The sequence below is a fragment of the Trachypithecus francoisi genome, unplaced genomic scaffold (genome assembly GCF_009764315.1).
Source record: "Trachypithecus francoisi isolate TF-2019V2 unplaced genomic scaffold, Tfra_2.0 Lachesis_group8, whole genome shotgun sequence".
Lineage (NCBI taxonomy): Eukaryota > Metazoa > Chordata > Mammalia > Primates > Cercopithecidae > Trachypithecus > Trachypithecus francoisi.
This window is the reverse complement of record NW_022681473.1, coordinates 7,413,334-7,427,157: the sequence shown is the minus strand read 5'-3', so window position 1 is coordinate 7,427,157 and position 13,824 is coordinate 7,413,334. Positions and strand designations below refer to the sequence as shown.

The 13,824-nt window shown below is 41.6% G+C and overlaps 1 protein-coding gene across 5 annotated transcripts in view; it reads left to right on the top strand.

Moving 5' to 3' along the window:
* CUNH11orf80 (chromosome unknown C11orf80 homolog) overlaps positions 1-13,824 on the top strand; it is a 92,390-nt gene that overhangs the window by 47,308 nt on the left and 31,258 nt on the right. For 3 of the 5 annotated variants that reach the window (XM_033207662.1, XM_033207665.1, XM_033207664.1), the window contains 6 exons: positions 3,257-3,340; positions 5,696-5,751; positions 6,084-6,155; positions 9,374-9,569; positions 10,337-10,487; positions 12,663-12,809. In XM_033207662.1, coding sequence (XP_033063553.1) covers positions 3,257-3,340; positions 5,696-5,751; positions 6,084-6,155; positions 9,374-9,569; positions 10,337-10,487; positions 12,663-12,809 — 706 coding nt within the window. The remainder of the gene's footprint in view (positions 1-3,256; positions 3,341-5,695; positions 5,752-6,083; positions 6,156-9,373; positions 9,570-10,336; positions 10,488-12,662; positions 12,810-13,824) is intronic. The other 2 variants (XM_033207663.1, XM_033207666.1) reach the window with 1 other exon arrangement.

The window sequence follows — 13,824 nt, the reverse complement described above, 5'->3', positions numbered from 1 at the left end:
TTATTATTTAATTACCACTGTTTACATGCCTGAATAATCCTAGACATGTTTACAGAATTTTCTAATAATCCCCTATTGATTTTGGTAATTTTTTTTTTTTTTTTGAGACGGAATCTCACTCTGTCACCCAGGCTGGAGTGCAGTGGCACAATCTCAGCTTACTGCAACCTCCATCCCAGGTTCAAGCGATTCTTGTGTCTTAGCCTCCCAGGTAGCTGGGATTACAGGCGCGTGCCATCATATTCGGCTAATTTTTTTGTATTTTTTTAGTAGAGGTGGGGTTTCACCATGTTGGCCAGGCTGATCTTGAACTCCTGACCTCAAGTGATCTGCCCACTTCAGCATCCCAAAGTGCTGGGATTACAGGCATGAGCCACCCTACCCAGCCCATTTTTGTAATAATTTTTTCAAATACTTTTTCAAATAATTTTTTTTTTTTTTTTTTCCGGACAGAGTCTTGCTCTGTCACCTAGCCTGGAGTGCAGTGGTGTGATCTCAGCTCACTGCAACCTCCGCCTTCCAGGTTCAAGCAGTTCTTTGTCTCAGCCTCCCGAGTAGCTGGGATCACAGGTGCCTGCCACCACTCCAGGCTCATTTTTGTATTTTTAGTAGAGACGGGGTTTCACCATCTTGGCCAGCCCTGGCCTTGAACTCCTGACCTGAGATGATCCACCTACCTTGGCCTCCCAAAGTGCTGGGATTACAGGTGTGAGCCACTGCACCTGGCCCAATTTTTTCTATTTTTAAATCCCAACCTATTGCCACAGTTTTTGACTTCTTTTTCAGTGTACTTATAAAAAACATTAAAAGGCCAGGTGCAGTGGCTTATGTCTGTAATTCTAGCACTTTGGGAGGCCAAGGTGGGAGGACTGCTTGAGGCCAAGAGTTTGAGACCAGCCTGGGCAACATAATGAGACCCTGTCTCTGCAGAAAATTAAAAAATAAAAATTAGCCAGGTGTGGTGGTACGCACTTGTAGTCCTAGCTACTTGGGAGGCTGAGGTGGGAGGGTCGCTGGAGCCCAGGAGTTCGAGGTTACAGTGAGCTATGATCATGCCACTGCATTCCAGCCTGAGTGACAAAGTGAGACCTTATTTCTAAAAAAAAAAAAAAAAAAAAAGTAATAAATAAAATAAAAATATTATAATAGCTTATCCTTCTATATTTGTGTGTTTCTTATTTTTGTGTTACCAAATTTTGACATCTGGGACCTTTTTTTTTTTTTTAAACATATACCTAGTACATGGCTCTGTATTCTCTGAGCCAACAATAAAAACCTACTGATTTCTGATTGTATTTCTTCTTTCACTTTTTTGGACTTCTGCATTTTCTAGGAGACTGTTTCTAACTTTGGTTTTAGGAACACTACAATAGTGAGTCAGTATAGGTAAGTGGTTAATGCTAAAGATTTAGAGCCAAATCGACCTGGCTAACGGACAAGCTGTTTAACCTTTTTGAGACTGTTTTGTAAAACACTTTTTTTTTTCCCTTCATTTTTAAAAATCCAGATCCTGCACAATCTTTTATTTATAAAATTTGGGTACCTAATAGAGTTTTTGTGAAGGTTAAATGAGATAATATAAATAAGATACCTTAGTACCATTCCTGCAGTAAAGTCTTCACCTAGTGGTAAATCTTATATTTGTAGGGAAGTGTTTGTAGTATATTGGCAAGAACATGGGCAATTGGTATTACAAAGACTTAAGGTCACTCAAAAAAACAAAAAAGAAAGACTTACAGTCAAGTTCTGGCTGTACCACTGAACAGCTAAGTGACCTTAGGCATGTTGCTTAACTTTACTGAGCCTCTTAAAAAAAATCTACAAAGAAGGGGCCGGGCACGGTGGCTCACGTCTGTAATCCCAGCACTTTGGGAGGCCGAGGTGGGCAGATCACCTGAGGTCAGGAGTTCGAGACCAGCTGGCCAATATGGTGAAACCCCATCTCTACTGAAAATACAAAAAATCAGCCAGGCATGGTGGTGCGCACCTGTAGTCCCAGCTACTCAGGAGGCTGAGGCAGGAGAATCGCTTGAACCTGAGAGGCAGAGGTTGCAGTGAGCCGAGATCATGCCACTGTACTCCAGCCTGGGCAACAAGAGCAAAACTCCATCTCAAAAAAAAAAAAAAAAAAAATCTACGAAGAAGAGATTGTAATACGTACCGTTCAGGATTATTGTGAGGTAGTATATATATAACAACTGCACAATACTTGTCACATAGTAGGTATTCAATGAGTGATATCTATTATTGTTACCATGTATAATATACAGTTTCTTTTTTTTTTTTTTGGAGACGGAGTCTAGCTCCGTCACCCAGGCTGGAGTGCAAGGGCACCATCTTGGTTCACTGCAACCTCCACTTCCCAGGTTCAAGCAGTTCTCCTGCCTTAGCCTCCTGAGTAGCTGGGATTGCAGGCGCATGCCACCATGCCTGGCTAATTTTTGTATTTTTAGTAGAGATGGGGTTTCACCATGTTGGCCAGGTTGGTTTCGAACTCCTGACCTCAGGTGATTCGCCCACCTCAGCCTCCCAAAGTGCTGGGATTACAGGCATGAGCCAACATGCCCAGCCTACACTTTCAAATATATGGATCCTTAAAACAGTTCTGTGAGGTCAAAGGGCTAGGTTTTATCCCTGTTTTGCAGATTAGGAAATGAGGTCCAGGGCAGTGATTTTTTTTTTCCATGAGCATTTAATTTTTCTTTTTACAGAACCAGTACTAAAACACAGGTCTTCTGACTTTTGAGCTTTTTGCTCTACAACTTTTCATTATAAATAAATGTTTGGATTAATGGATTGATGTCAAAAATAGGTTCCTTTTAGTGTTTGACTCCACTCCACTTTGACTCCACTCAAAGGATTCTTTTTTAAAAATTTCTTTCTAAAAAAGCATAACTCAGATTCTTAATACAGATTGTTCCAAAGCACATTAGGATGGTGGAGTTATTCTTATCAACTTCAGTCTGAATTACTTTTAAATTTGTCCCCAAAAGTGGTTTTGACATTGAGTTTTACTCTGATCTTTGTTCTCGTGTCTCCTGAAGTTCCATGTAACAGATACTCTAACCCAAGAAGTGATAGCTATTTAGATTTTCTTTTGCATACAATTCTCATTCCCAAAGATGTCTCCCTTTGGTTGCCCAAAAAGCTTTCTGAGGTATAGTTACTTTTAGAAGAGAAAAAATATCATAATTCAATTCATTTGTGCTCTTGAGATTGTGTATGTGTGGTAGGTGTTTTTGTTGTATTATTACAGGTTGATGAAAAGCCCAGAACCTTGATGACAGATTGTCTGGTTATAAAGCATTTTTTACGTAAAATCATCATGGTGCACCCTAAGGTAAGCTGTTGCTTCGTACAATAATGATTCTCTTGTTTAAGTCATTGTTTTCCAGAGACCTTTACTAGGTAGGACATGGACAGATATGATTGGTTTTTTTTCTTTCAATGAAGATGATTAAAATGTTTAAAATTTGAGGTCATGGTGACTCATACTTGTAATACCAACACTTTGGGAGGCCGAGGCGGGAGGATTGCTTAAGTTTAGGACCAGCCAAGGCAACATGGTGATACTCTGTCTCTACAAAAAAAAATTTTTTAAATTAGTCAACTGTGGTAGTTGGCTCCTGTAATTCCAGTTCCTCAGGAGAGTGAGGTGAGAGGATTGCTTGAGCCCAGGAGGTTGAGTCTGCAGTGAGCCATGATTGTGCCACTGCCCTCTGGCATAGGTGACAGAGTGAGACCCTGTCTTGGGGAAAAAAAAAAAAAAAAGACAACTTTCAACTTTCAATATTGCATTGATTTGGTTTCTATGTCCTTAAGACAGTTTTTTTTTTTTTTTTATAGAGACAAGGTCTCACTATATGGCCCAGGCTAGTCTCTAACTCCCAGGCTTAAACAATCCTACTTTGGCCTCCCAATGTGCTGGGTGCCCAAGGTGTGAGGCACCGCATCTGGCCCAAGGCAATCTTTTTTTTTTTTTTTTGAGACAGACTCTCACTCTTGCCTAGTGAGTGGCGTGATCTCGGCTCACTGCAACCTCTGCCTCTCAGATTCAAGCCATTCTCCTGCCTCCGCCTTCCTAGTAGCTGAGATTACAGGTGTGCACCACCATGCCCCACTAATTGTTGTATTTTTAATAGAGACAGGGTTTCATTATGTTGGCCAGGCTGGTCTCAAACTCCTGACCTCAGGTGATCCACCCACCTCAACCTCCCAAAGTGCTGGAATTACAGGTGTGAGCCACCACACCCGGCCAAGGCAATCTTTTTTATTTTTATTTTTTTTGAGACGGAGTCTCGCTCTGTCACCCAGACTGGAGTGCTGTGGCCGGATCTCAGCTCACTGCAAGCTCTGCCTCCCGGGTTCACGCCATTCTCCTGTCTCAGCCTCCCGGGTAGCTGGGACTACAGGCGCCGCCACCTCGCCCGGCTAGTTTTTTGTATTTTTTTAGTAGAGACGGGGTTTCACCGTGTTAGCCAGGATGGTCTCGATCTCCTGACCTCGTGATCCGTCCGTCTCGGCCTCCCAAAGTGCTGGGATTACAGGCTTGAGCCACCGCGCCTGGCCAAGGCAATCTTAATGATGGTTATGTGTTATAGCTGAGAAACCTCTGGATAGAGAGAGCTTTGTTTTGGGTTACAGTTTTTTTTATTATTATTATTGCTTTATTGTATCACTTTAGATACCTCTTCCCTCCTCTGTGCTTTGTTTTTTGTTAAACCTAGATAATAAACCTTGCTGTTTATCTCCTTTTCTAAAATGACTATAAGAACAAATAAGGATTTTTTTTTCCCCGAGACAGGGTTCTGCCCTGTCACCCACGCTGGAGTGCAGTGGCTTGATCTTGGCTCACTGCAGCCTCCACCTCCCAGGTTCAAGTGATTCTCCTGCCTCAGCTCCCTGAGTGGCTGGGATTACAGGTGTGCACCACCACACCTAGCTAATTTTTGTATTTTTAGTAGAGATGGGGTTTCGCCATGTTGGCCAAGCTGATCTTGAACTCCTAGCCTCAAGTGATCCACCTGTCTCAGACTCCCAAAATGCTGGGATTTTAGGTATAAGCCATCATGCCTGGCCAAGAAATTTTGATAGAATATCAAGAGCAAGACCCTGCCTCAAAAAATTAAAAAAAAAAAAGCTAACTGTATTCCATTGTGTATATACCACATTTTCTTTATCAACAGAAACACAAATACTATATGATTTCACTTATATGTGGAATCTGAAAAAATCAAATTCATAGTAGAGAATAGAATGGTGGTTACCAGAGGCTGGGTGGGAGTGGGTCAAGGAAGGAAATAGGGAGTTGTTAGTTAAAGGGTACAAAGTTTCAGTTAGACAGGAGGAATAAGTTTTTAGAATCTTATTTCACAGGGGGGTGACTATAGTCAATAATAATATATTATGTATTTCAAAATAGCTGAGAGTAAATTTCAAATGTCTCACCACAAAAAATGCTAGTAAGTTATGTGATAGATGTTAATCTACTTGATTTAATCATTCCACATTGTATACATATATCAAAACACCACACTGTACCCTATGAATGTATGCAGTTATAGTTTATCAATTAAAAGTAATACTAATTTAAAAATTGTTAAACTTATCCTTTTCCTTTAGGGATTAGATATGGAAGTTTTTAATCTGTATCTTGGCTCATGTTCAATCTCACTTTTAATTTATTGTTTTGCAGGTCAGATTTAATTTCAGTGTAAAAGTAAATGGAATCTTCTCCACAGAGATCTTTGGGTAAGTTCTTAGGTCTATGGCTTAAGATGATGCTGTGGCTCTGCAGTTTTTCTCAGCTATTATTGTCCTATTTTCAAAAGATTCACAGTTTGATATCTTGACCCAAAGTCACCTTGAAACTAATTTTCTGACACCCCCACATTTTATTATTTTAGTAGATTCATCCCTGTCTCTAGAGGGGGTAAACTTAAATATTACCATTTTTCCCTTGGCTAATTCGTTACGGAATTCTAGTAATCACTGGGGTGGTAGTAGTCATGGGCCAAAATTTGTGTCAAACAGATTGATTTTAGAATATTTGAGAGATGGCTTAGCTTTGCTTTGCTTTGCAGGGTAGAGAATGAACCCACTTTGAACCTTGGGAATGGAATTGCTCTTGTGGTCGACTCTCAGCATTATGTGAGGTGAAGGCGTAAAGCCTTGTTGTCCCTCTGCATGTTTTACTCTCCTCTCTTGAGTATGAATGTGGGTAGAAATTGGAAATCGTCTCACTTGTCATTTGTAAGTGCCAGGTGTCAGCTTCTCTATAAGAAAAGCAGAAGTAAAACTTTTTTTTTAATGTTGAAAACTACTATTTTAAGTTATTTATGTACTTGAATCTATTCTAAATGACCTGAAGACATGTGCCTTCTTCTCTCCAAGCCTTATTTTCTTCTGTAAATGAAACGAAACAGACCCTGCTAGTTCCAATCCCATTTAGGCATGAGAAGAGAAGACTGAATTTAAAACTTTACTTGAATTCTTGCCTAGAGAGATAGTATGAATACAAAGGAATTCATTGTATGTTATTTTTTGTGCATCAGCATTTTGCATAGATTTGGAAATCATCTCTCTGTCCATCTCCATCTTCTTCAGACTCCAAGAAAGTAAATCTAGTCAGGCACAGTGGATGATGCCTGTAATCCCAGCACTTTGGGAGGCTGAAGTGTATGGATCACTTGAGGTCAAGAGTTTGAGACCAGCCTGGCCAAAATGGCAAAACCCCATCTCTGATAAAAATACAAAAATTAGCTGGGCGTGGTAACACATGCCTGTAATCTGAGCTACTTGGGAGGCCAAAGCATGAGAATCGCTTGAACTCGGGAGGCGGAGGTTGCAGTGAGACGAGATCATGCCACTGCACTCCAGCGACAGAGCAAGACTCCGTCTCAAAAAATAGTAATAATAAAAAATGTAAAAAATCCATGGAGGAGGTGGTAAACAATATGGAACACACAGAGCCCTTCTGTCTTGCCTTCCTGTGCCATTTAACTACCACAGAATCCAAAGCGAAAATGAATTATATCAAGAAAAGACCTAACATATGCTTAAGTCCAATTAATTTATTCTTTCTTTTTTTTGAGACAGGGTCTCACTCTGTTCAATCCAGATGCCATCATAGCTTACTGCAGCCTCGAATTCCTGGGCTTATTTTCCTACCTCAGCCTCCCGAGTAGCTAGTAGCTAGGACCACAGAAATATGCTACCATATGCTGCTAATTTTTTTTTTTGAAACGGAGTCTCACTCTCACCCAGGCTGGAGTGCAGATCTCGGCTCACTGCAACCTCCACCTCCCGGGTTCAAGTGATTCTCCTGCCTCAGCCTCCTGAGTAGCTGGAACTACAGGCGCACGTGACCATGCCCGGCTAATTTTTTTGTACTTTTAGTAGAGATGGGGTTTCACCATGTTGGCCAGGATGGTCTCCATCTCCTGACCTTGTGATCCACCCGCCTCGGCCTCCCAAAGTGCTGAGATTACAGGCATGAGCCACTGTGCCCAGCCCATATGCTGCTAATAAAAAAAAAAATTTTTTTGTAGAGATGAGGGTGTTGCCTAGGCTGGTCTCAAACTCCTGGACTCAAGCAATCATCCTGCCTCGGCCTTTCAAAGAGCTGGGATTACAGATGTGAGCCACTGTGTCCAGCCCTAATTTAGTCTTTATTCATTAGTTTCTGCCTCTATTTATGTGCCCAGAGGCAACACTAGTAATCAAAGTCTCTTAAGGCTTAAAGAGACTGCCCTTGGTTTTTAGTCTGTTTTCTTATTCTCACCCAAAATTACATCTCAGATGAGAATATTTTTGTCATTTAATATACAGGTTATAATTTCCCCACCCCATATCTTTCTTTAGTGATCCTCTAATACTAAACAACCCTTACAGGTAGCAGCTTATCATCATAGTTGTACTGACACAAGTTTAAGCCTCTGAGCCAATTTTTGTAGATGTGTTTCCTTGGATGACCTGATTAGAGATAAAGGAAAAGGTTCATTAATATTTCCTCTCTTTTAATTAATTCATTCATTCTTTTTTTTTTTTTTTTTTTTTGAGACGGAGTCTCGCTCTGTTGCCCAGGCTGGAGTGCCCTGGCCGGATCTCAGCTCACTGCAAGCTCCGCCTCCTGGGTTCACGCCATTCTCCTGCCTCAGCCTCCCGAGTAGCTGGGACTATAGGCGCCCGCCACCTCGCCCAGCTAGTTTTTTATATTTTTTTTTAGTAGAGACGGCGTTTCACCATGTTAGCCAGGATGGTCTCAATCTCCTGACCTCGTGATCCACCCGTCTTGGCCTCCCAAAGTGCTGGGATTACAGGCTTGAGCCACTGCGCCTGGCCAATTCATTCATTCTTAATCAGCTCTCTCAGGTTGACTATTTTCTCTCTGTTTAGAAAAGAGCTATTGGAAAGTAACAAAATTTTACTAGATTCTTTCTAGGAGAGAAAGATGGCCTGATTTTTTTCTCATTGTTACTATCAAACAGCAACCTCAGACCTCTTCAGCGGAAGGTGTAGCATGTATGAGAGCAGACTTCTAAGTATCATGGGGCCAGTTTTAGGCCATTTGTGATTCATGGGCCCCCTCACACAATGCTGACGTTTGAATGAATTTGAAAATTTGTTCAGAACCAAAGATTAATTTTAGTGGAGGAAATATACTTGAGAATAAGTAACAGGCTGGTCATGATGTCTCACACCTGTAGTCCCAGCACTATGGGAGGCCAAGGCAGAAAGATTGCTTGAGGCCAGGAGTTTGAGACCAGCCTAGTAAACATAGTGAGACCCCATCTCTAATAAAATAAAATAATAATATTTATTTTTCGAGACAAAGTCTTGCTGTGTCGCTTAGGCTGGAGTACAGTGGCGCATTATCAGCTCACTGCAACCTCCGCTTCCCAAGTTCAAACGATTCTCTTGCCTCAGCCTCCTGAGTACCTGGGATTACAGGCATGCACCATCACGCCCAGCTATTGTATCTTTAGTAGAAGATGGAGTTTCACCATGTTGGCCAGGTTGGTCTTGAACTCCTGACCTCAAGTGATCCATCCGCCTCAGCTTCCCAAAGTGCTAGGATTACAGGCGTGAGCCACCATACCGGGTCTAAAATGCTTTTTAAAAGAGAAACTAAGAAGCATCCATTAGTGGCAGCAAAAGCAGGAGCCATGATACCATCTCTGAAATGCCAATTTTTCTACTATTTCCATTGCTGTGATTCCCTGAGTGAGACATAAGTTATTTATTCCAACAAAACTGATATGGCACGTTATATGGTTGTACATATGCTAGAGGTTATAAAAATAATTTTGAACGCTCTTTTAAATAATTAAGAGGAAAAAACGTTAAATTTGACTTGTCTGTTTTCTGACAGTAGACCAAATTTTGGTACAACTGAAGCACACTGCAGCAGAATTCACCCTGTGCTAGGACATCCAGTAATACTTTTCATCCCTGAAGACGTGGCTGGCATGGACTTGTTGGGAGAACTGATGCTGACTCCAGCAGCTGCACTGTGCCCCAGCCCAAAGGTTTCTTCCAACCAGCTTAACAGGATTTCTTCAGTTTCCATATCCTTTTGATGAAAAGTTCCATCCAATTATCTTTAAAATGGGTTTTTATATCCCAGTTTAGGAAAGCCTTTAGTATGTGAATTCTGCAACTACAAATATGTATGATTTGTGTAAAAACATATAATCTAATGTGAAAGCCAAGCTTGAAAATTTTGCCAGGGAACTGAAAACTGTCAAATGTGACACATGCCATGCATTTTTCATACAATCCAATATGACTGAAGCCTGAAATGAATGGTGCATGAGGAAGAGATGGGGCTAGAAAAGTAGTCTGGAGTTGAATATGGTTGATCTTGAGTGCCATACTAAGGATTGTGAACTTTATTCTCTGTACAGTAAGAAACCATTGAATGTGGCTGGGTGCAGTGGCTCACGCCTATAATCCCAGCACTTTGGGAGGCCAAGGCGGGTGGATCATGAGGTCAGGAGATCAAGATCATCCTGGCCAACATGGTGAAACCCCGTCTCTACTAAAAATACAAAAATTAGCCAGTCATGGTGGCATGCACCTGTAATCCCAGCTACCCAGCTACTTGGGAGGCTGAGGCAGGATAATCACTTGAACCCGGGAGGTGGAGGTTGCAGTGAGCGGAGATGGCGCCATTGCACTCCAGCCTGGGCGACAGAGCAAGACTATCTCAAAAAAAAAAAAAAAAAGTAATTTATGGGAGTGTAAACCAGGTCAGGGTTATATTTGTTTTTTATACAAGTGAATACATAGTCATAAGATACTAAAACTTGGCAGTTTTCTTTAGCAACTACACATATTTATATATGGACCTTTGGGTCTGCCTCTGATATTGTCAACTTGGGAGCAGCCAGTGACTACTTTCTTCAAAGATACCTCTTCTTTAATTGATTGGAAAAAATACCATTTGTGTATAGTACCCAATTTGGATCTCAAATTGGATAGAGGTATATCCTCCCTCTCTCTGCACAGGAATGAAGAAACTTGAAGAATATTAGAGAAATGAAAGGAAATATGAATAGAAAGTGTATATAAAAATATGACCAGAGATATGGCCCAGGTTGGGGTTTGAGGGTCAGGGTCTGGCCAAATGTGAGAGACCACTTGAAGTGAGGCAAACAGGTGTCAAACAGGCAAAGCTCTTTCAGAGCTTGTTTTGGCATTGCATGTTTTTTTGTTGTTTGTTTTTGTTTGTTTTGTTTTGTTTTGTTTTTTGAGACGGAGTCTCGCTCTGTCGCCCAGGCTGGAGTGCAGTGGCTGGATCTCAGCTCACTGCAAGCTCCGCCTCCTGGGTTCACGCCATTCTCCTGCCTCAGCCTCCCGAGTAGCTGGGACTACAGGCGCCCACCACCTCGCCCGGCTATTTTTTTGTATTTTAGTAGAGACGGGGTTTCACCGTGTTAGCCAGGATGGTCTCGATCTCCTGACCTCGTGATGCGCCCATCTTGGCCTCCCAAAGTGCTGGGATTACAGGCTTGGGCCACCGCGCCCGGCCGGCTAATTGTTTTTTGTATTTTTGGGAGAGACAGTGTTTCCCCGTTGGCCAGGCTGGTCTTGAACTCCTGACCTGAAGTGGCCCACCTGCCTCAGCCTCCCAAAGTGCTGGTATTATAGGTGTGAGCCACCGCACCCAGCCTGGCATTGCATGTTGATACTGGTTATCCTCTTACTTCCTCTGCTGCCTCCTCTATTCCTGGTCCTTCCGTTAGATACTTGTTCTGAAGAGTTCTAATGTACCTAATCTGTCAACTCTGGGCCTTTACAAAGGTAAGGGAGCAGCGATACTTCTGAACTACTGTGGAAGGGAAATGCCTCATAATGAACTGAGAAAATCACATAAAATTCCTTAGAAACAATTAAAACACACACTAGTGCAAGATGTAATAGTATTAGGCCTAGGAAGCGGACTGTAATATTCCCATAAGCTCTAACCACACCAGCTCTGGGTGAATCATGCTAAAAGTTGGAGGTTAATAACTGAACTAATAAAACTGTGAAATTGGAGTATGTGACCATGGGCTGATATCTAGGAGGGGTTGCAGTTTTGAGATTGACTGTCCTAACTAGAATCCTTTGAAATTTGGAAGGTAGTCTGGTCTTCTGGCTCCTGAGGAAGATGACCAATAGGGAAGAGGTATTCTGTGACTATGACTGGTATGAGAAGATTGAAGCCTACTGGGATGGGGCGGTATCTTAGAGGGAATGATAGACTCCACCGATTTCAAATAGAGATATGACTGGTGAATTTCTAGGGATCTCCATATCTCCTTTTCTCTTTCATTTTTGTTTTTGGGCTCTGCTGGTTTAGTTTTTTACCAATTCATGGTCCTGAACTTTCTCAGTTAACTTTGGAAATGAATAACATAGAAAATGTCCCCTCATCTCCCTCCCTTATTACTCTAAAGGACAGAACAAGGATCCACATGAAGGTACTTCTCTACATGGATCTGAAATATAGGACTATCCTGATTGTATTCTAAAGGATCAAGGTGCTAGAAAGTGACCACTGGGCAATGGATTACAATTGGGGATACAAATATATAGTAGTGGGGCTAAAAGCAGATTCTTTAGTCAGTCTAGCAAAATCTAGAACTCAGTTCCACCATTTACCTCAGGCTCACGCTGAATGAGGTATTTAACCTATCTGTGCCTCTTTTCTTATCTGTAAAAGGACATAAGAATAGGTCCTATCCAATAGTGTTGTTGTGAAGTCTAAATGTTGAAATAGTACATAAGCATTTGATGCAGTACCTGGCACGTAACATAAGTTAGCTGTTGTCATTACACTCAGGTGAATCTAACCTCTTACCAGCCATACCTGCCTTAGAAAGTTGTACAAGGAATCAATTAATTTATTGTGTAGTGCTTTTCAGTAATGTAAAGGAGTGTTGTTTGGTTTGCATTGTACATACGTAGTTACTATTTTAATGTTCTTCCTGTGAGTCATTATGATTTGCTTCCATCATGTGGATAGAGAAACAGGTTCAGGAGGGTAAATGAGTGTTTGAATTTAGATCTCCTATTCTCAGATCCTTCTTTGTTCAGAATACAGGTTCTGTAGTCACTTTGTATTTCGAGAGCTTTACTTATCTTAGAAATTCATGTAATATCTTGTCCTCTAGATTTGGTACTTCCAGATGTGAGTTATAGGGCGGAATCCAGTGAGGGGGATCAGTCTCAGAATATGGACCCTCAAGAACAAACTCTGCTGCTTTTTCTCTTTGTGGATTTCCACAGTGCATTTCCAGTCCAGCAAATGGAAATCTGGGGTAAGTATAAGAGAATGGGGTTGCCAGCTTGGGTGTGCCAAATGCTAAGAGAGAGGGAAACTTTGTGTAATGCACACATGTAAATTAGATATATTTCTGTAGAATAAAGAAGTTCAGTGAAAAACCCTGCTTAATAAAATAAATATATCCTATAGAAAAGATTCATATATTGATGCATTGCTTAAATGACGACATTTCTAGATCTGGTTGGCCAGAAATCAGCAGACACTTCGTATATATTGCTCCCTAGGGATCAGCAGTTCTCAGTGTTAGCTGCACAATATTACCTGAAGAGCATCTAAAATGCTCACTCTCCAGAGATTCTGATTTCCAGATGGACTGAGGTGGGGCTCAGGGCTCAGTATGTTTAAGAATTTTTTTTTATTTTTAGAGACGCTTTGTCGTCCAGGCTAGAGTGCAGTTGCGCGAGCATAGCTCACTGCAACATCAAACTCCTAGGCTCAAGTGATCCTCCCACTTCAACCTCCCAAGTAGCTGGGCCTATAGATGCATGCGACTGTACCTGGATAACTTTTTCAATTATTTTTTATATTATTGTTTTTTGTATGGAGGTCTTGCTTTGTTGCCCAGGCTGGTCTCAAACTCCTGGCTTCAAGTAATCTTCCTTCCTTGGCATCCCCAAATGCTTCTTGGTATGTTTTTAAAGTTTCTCAGGCCGGGTGCGGTGGCTCACACCTGTAATCTCAGCACTTTTGGAGGCCAAAGTGGGTGGATCACTTGCAGCCAGGAGTTAAAGGCCAGCCTGGCTAACACGGCGAAACCCCATCTCTACTAAAAATACAAAAATTAGCTGGCATGGTGGTGGCTTCTTGTAATCCCAGCTATTTGGGAGGCTGAGGCAGGAGAATCTCTTGAACCCAGGAGGCAGAGGTTGCAGTGAGCCAAGATTGTGCCACTGCACTTCAGCCCGGGCAAGAGATTGAGACTGTGTCTCAAAAAACAAAATAAAATAAAATAAAATAACTTCTCAGGTGATTCTGATGTACAGCAAGGC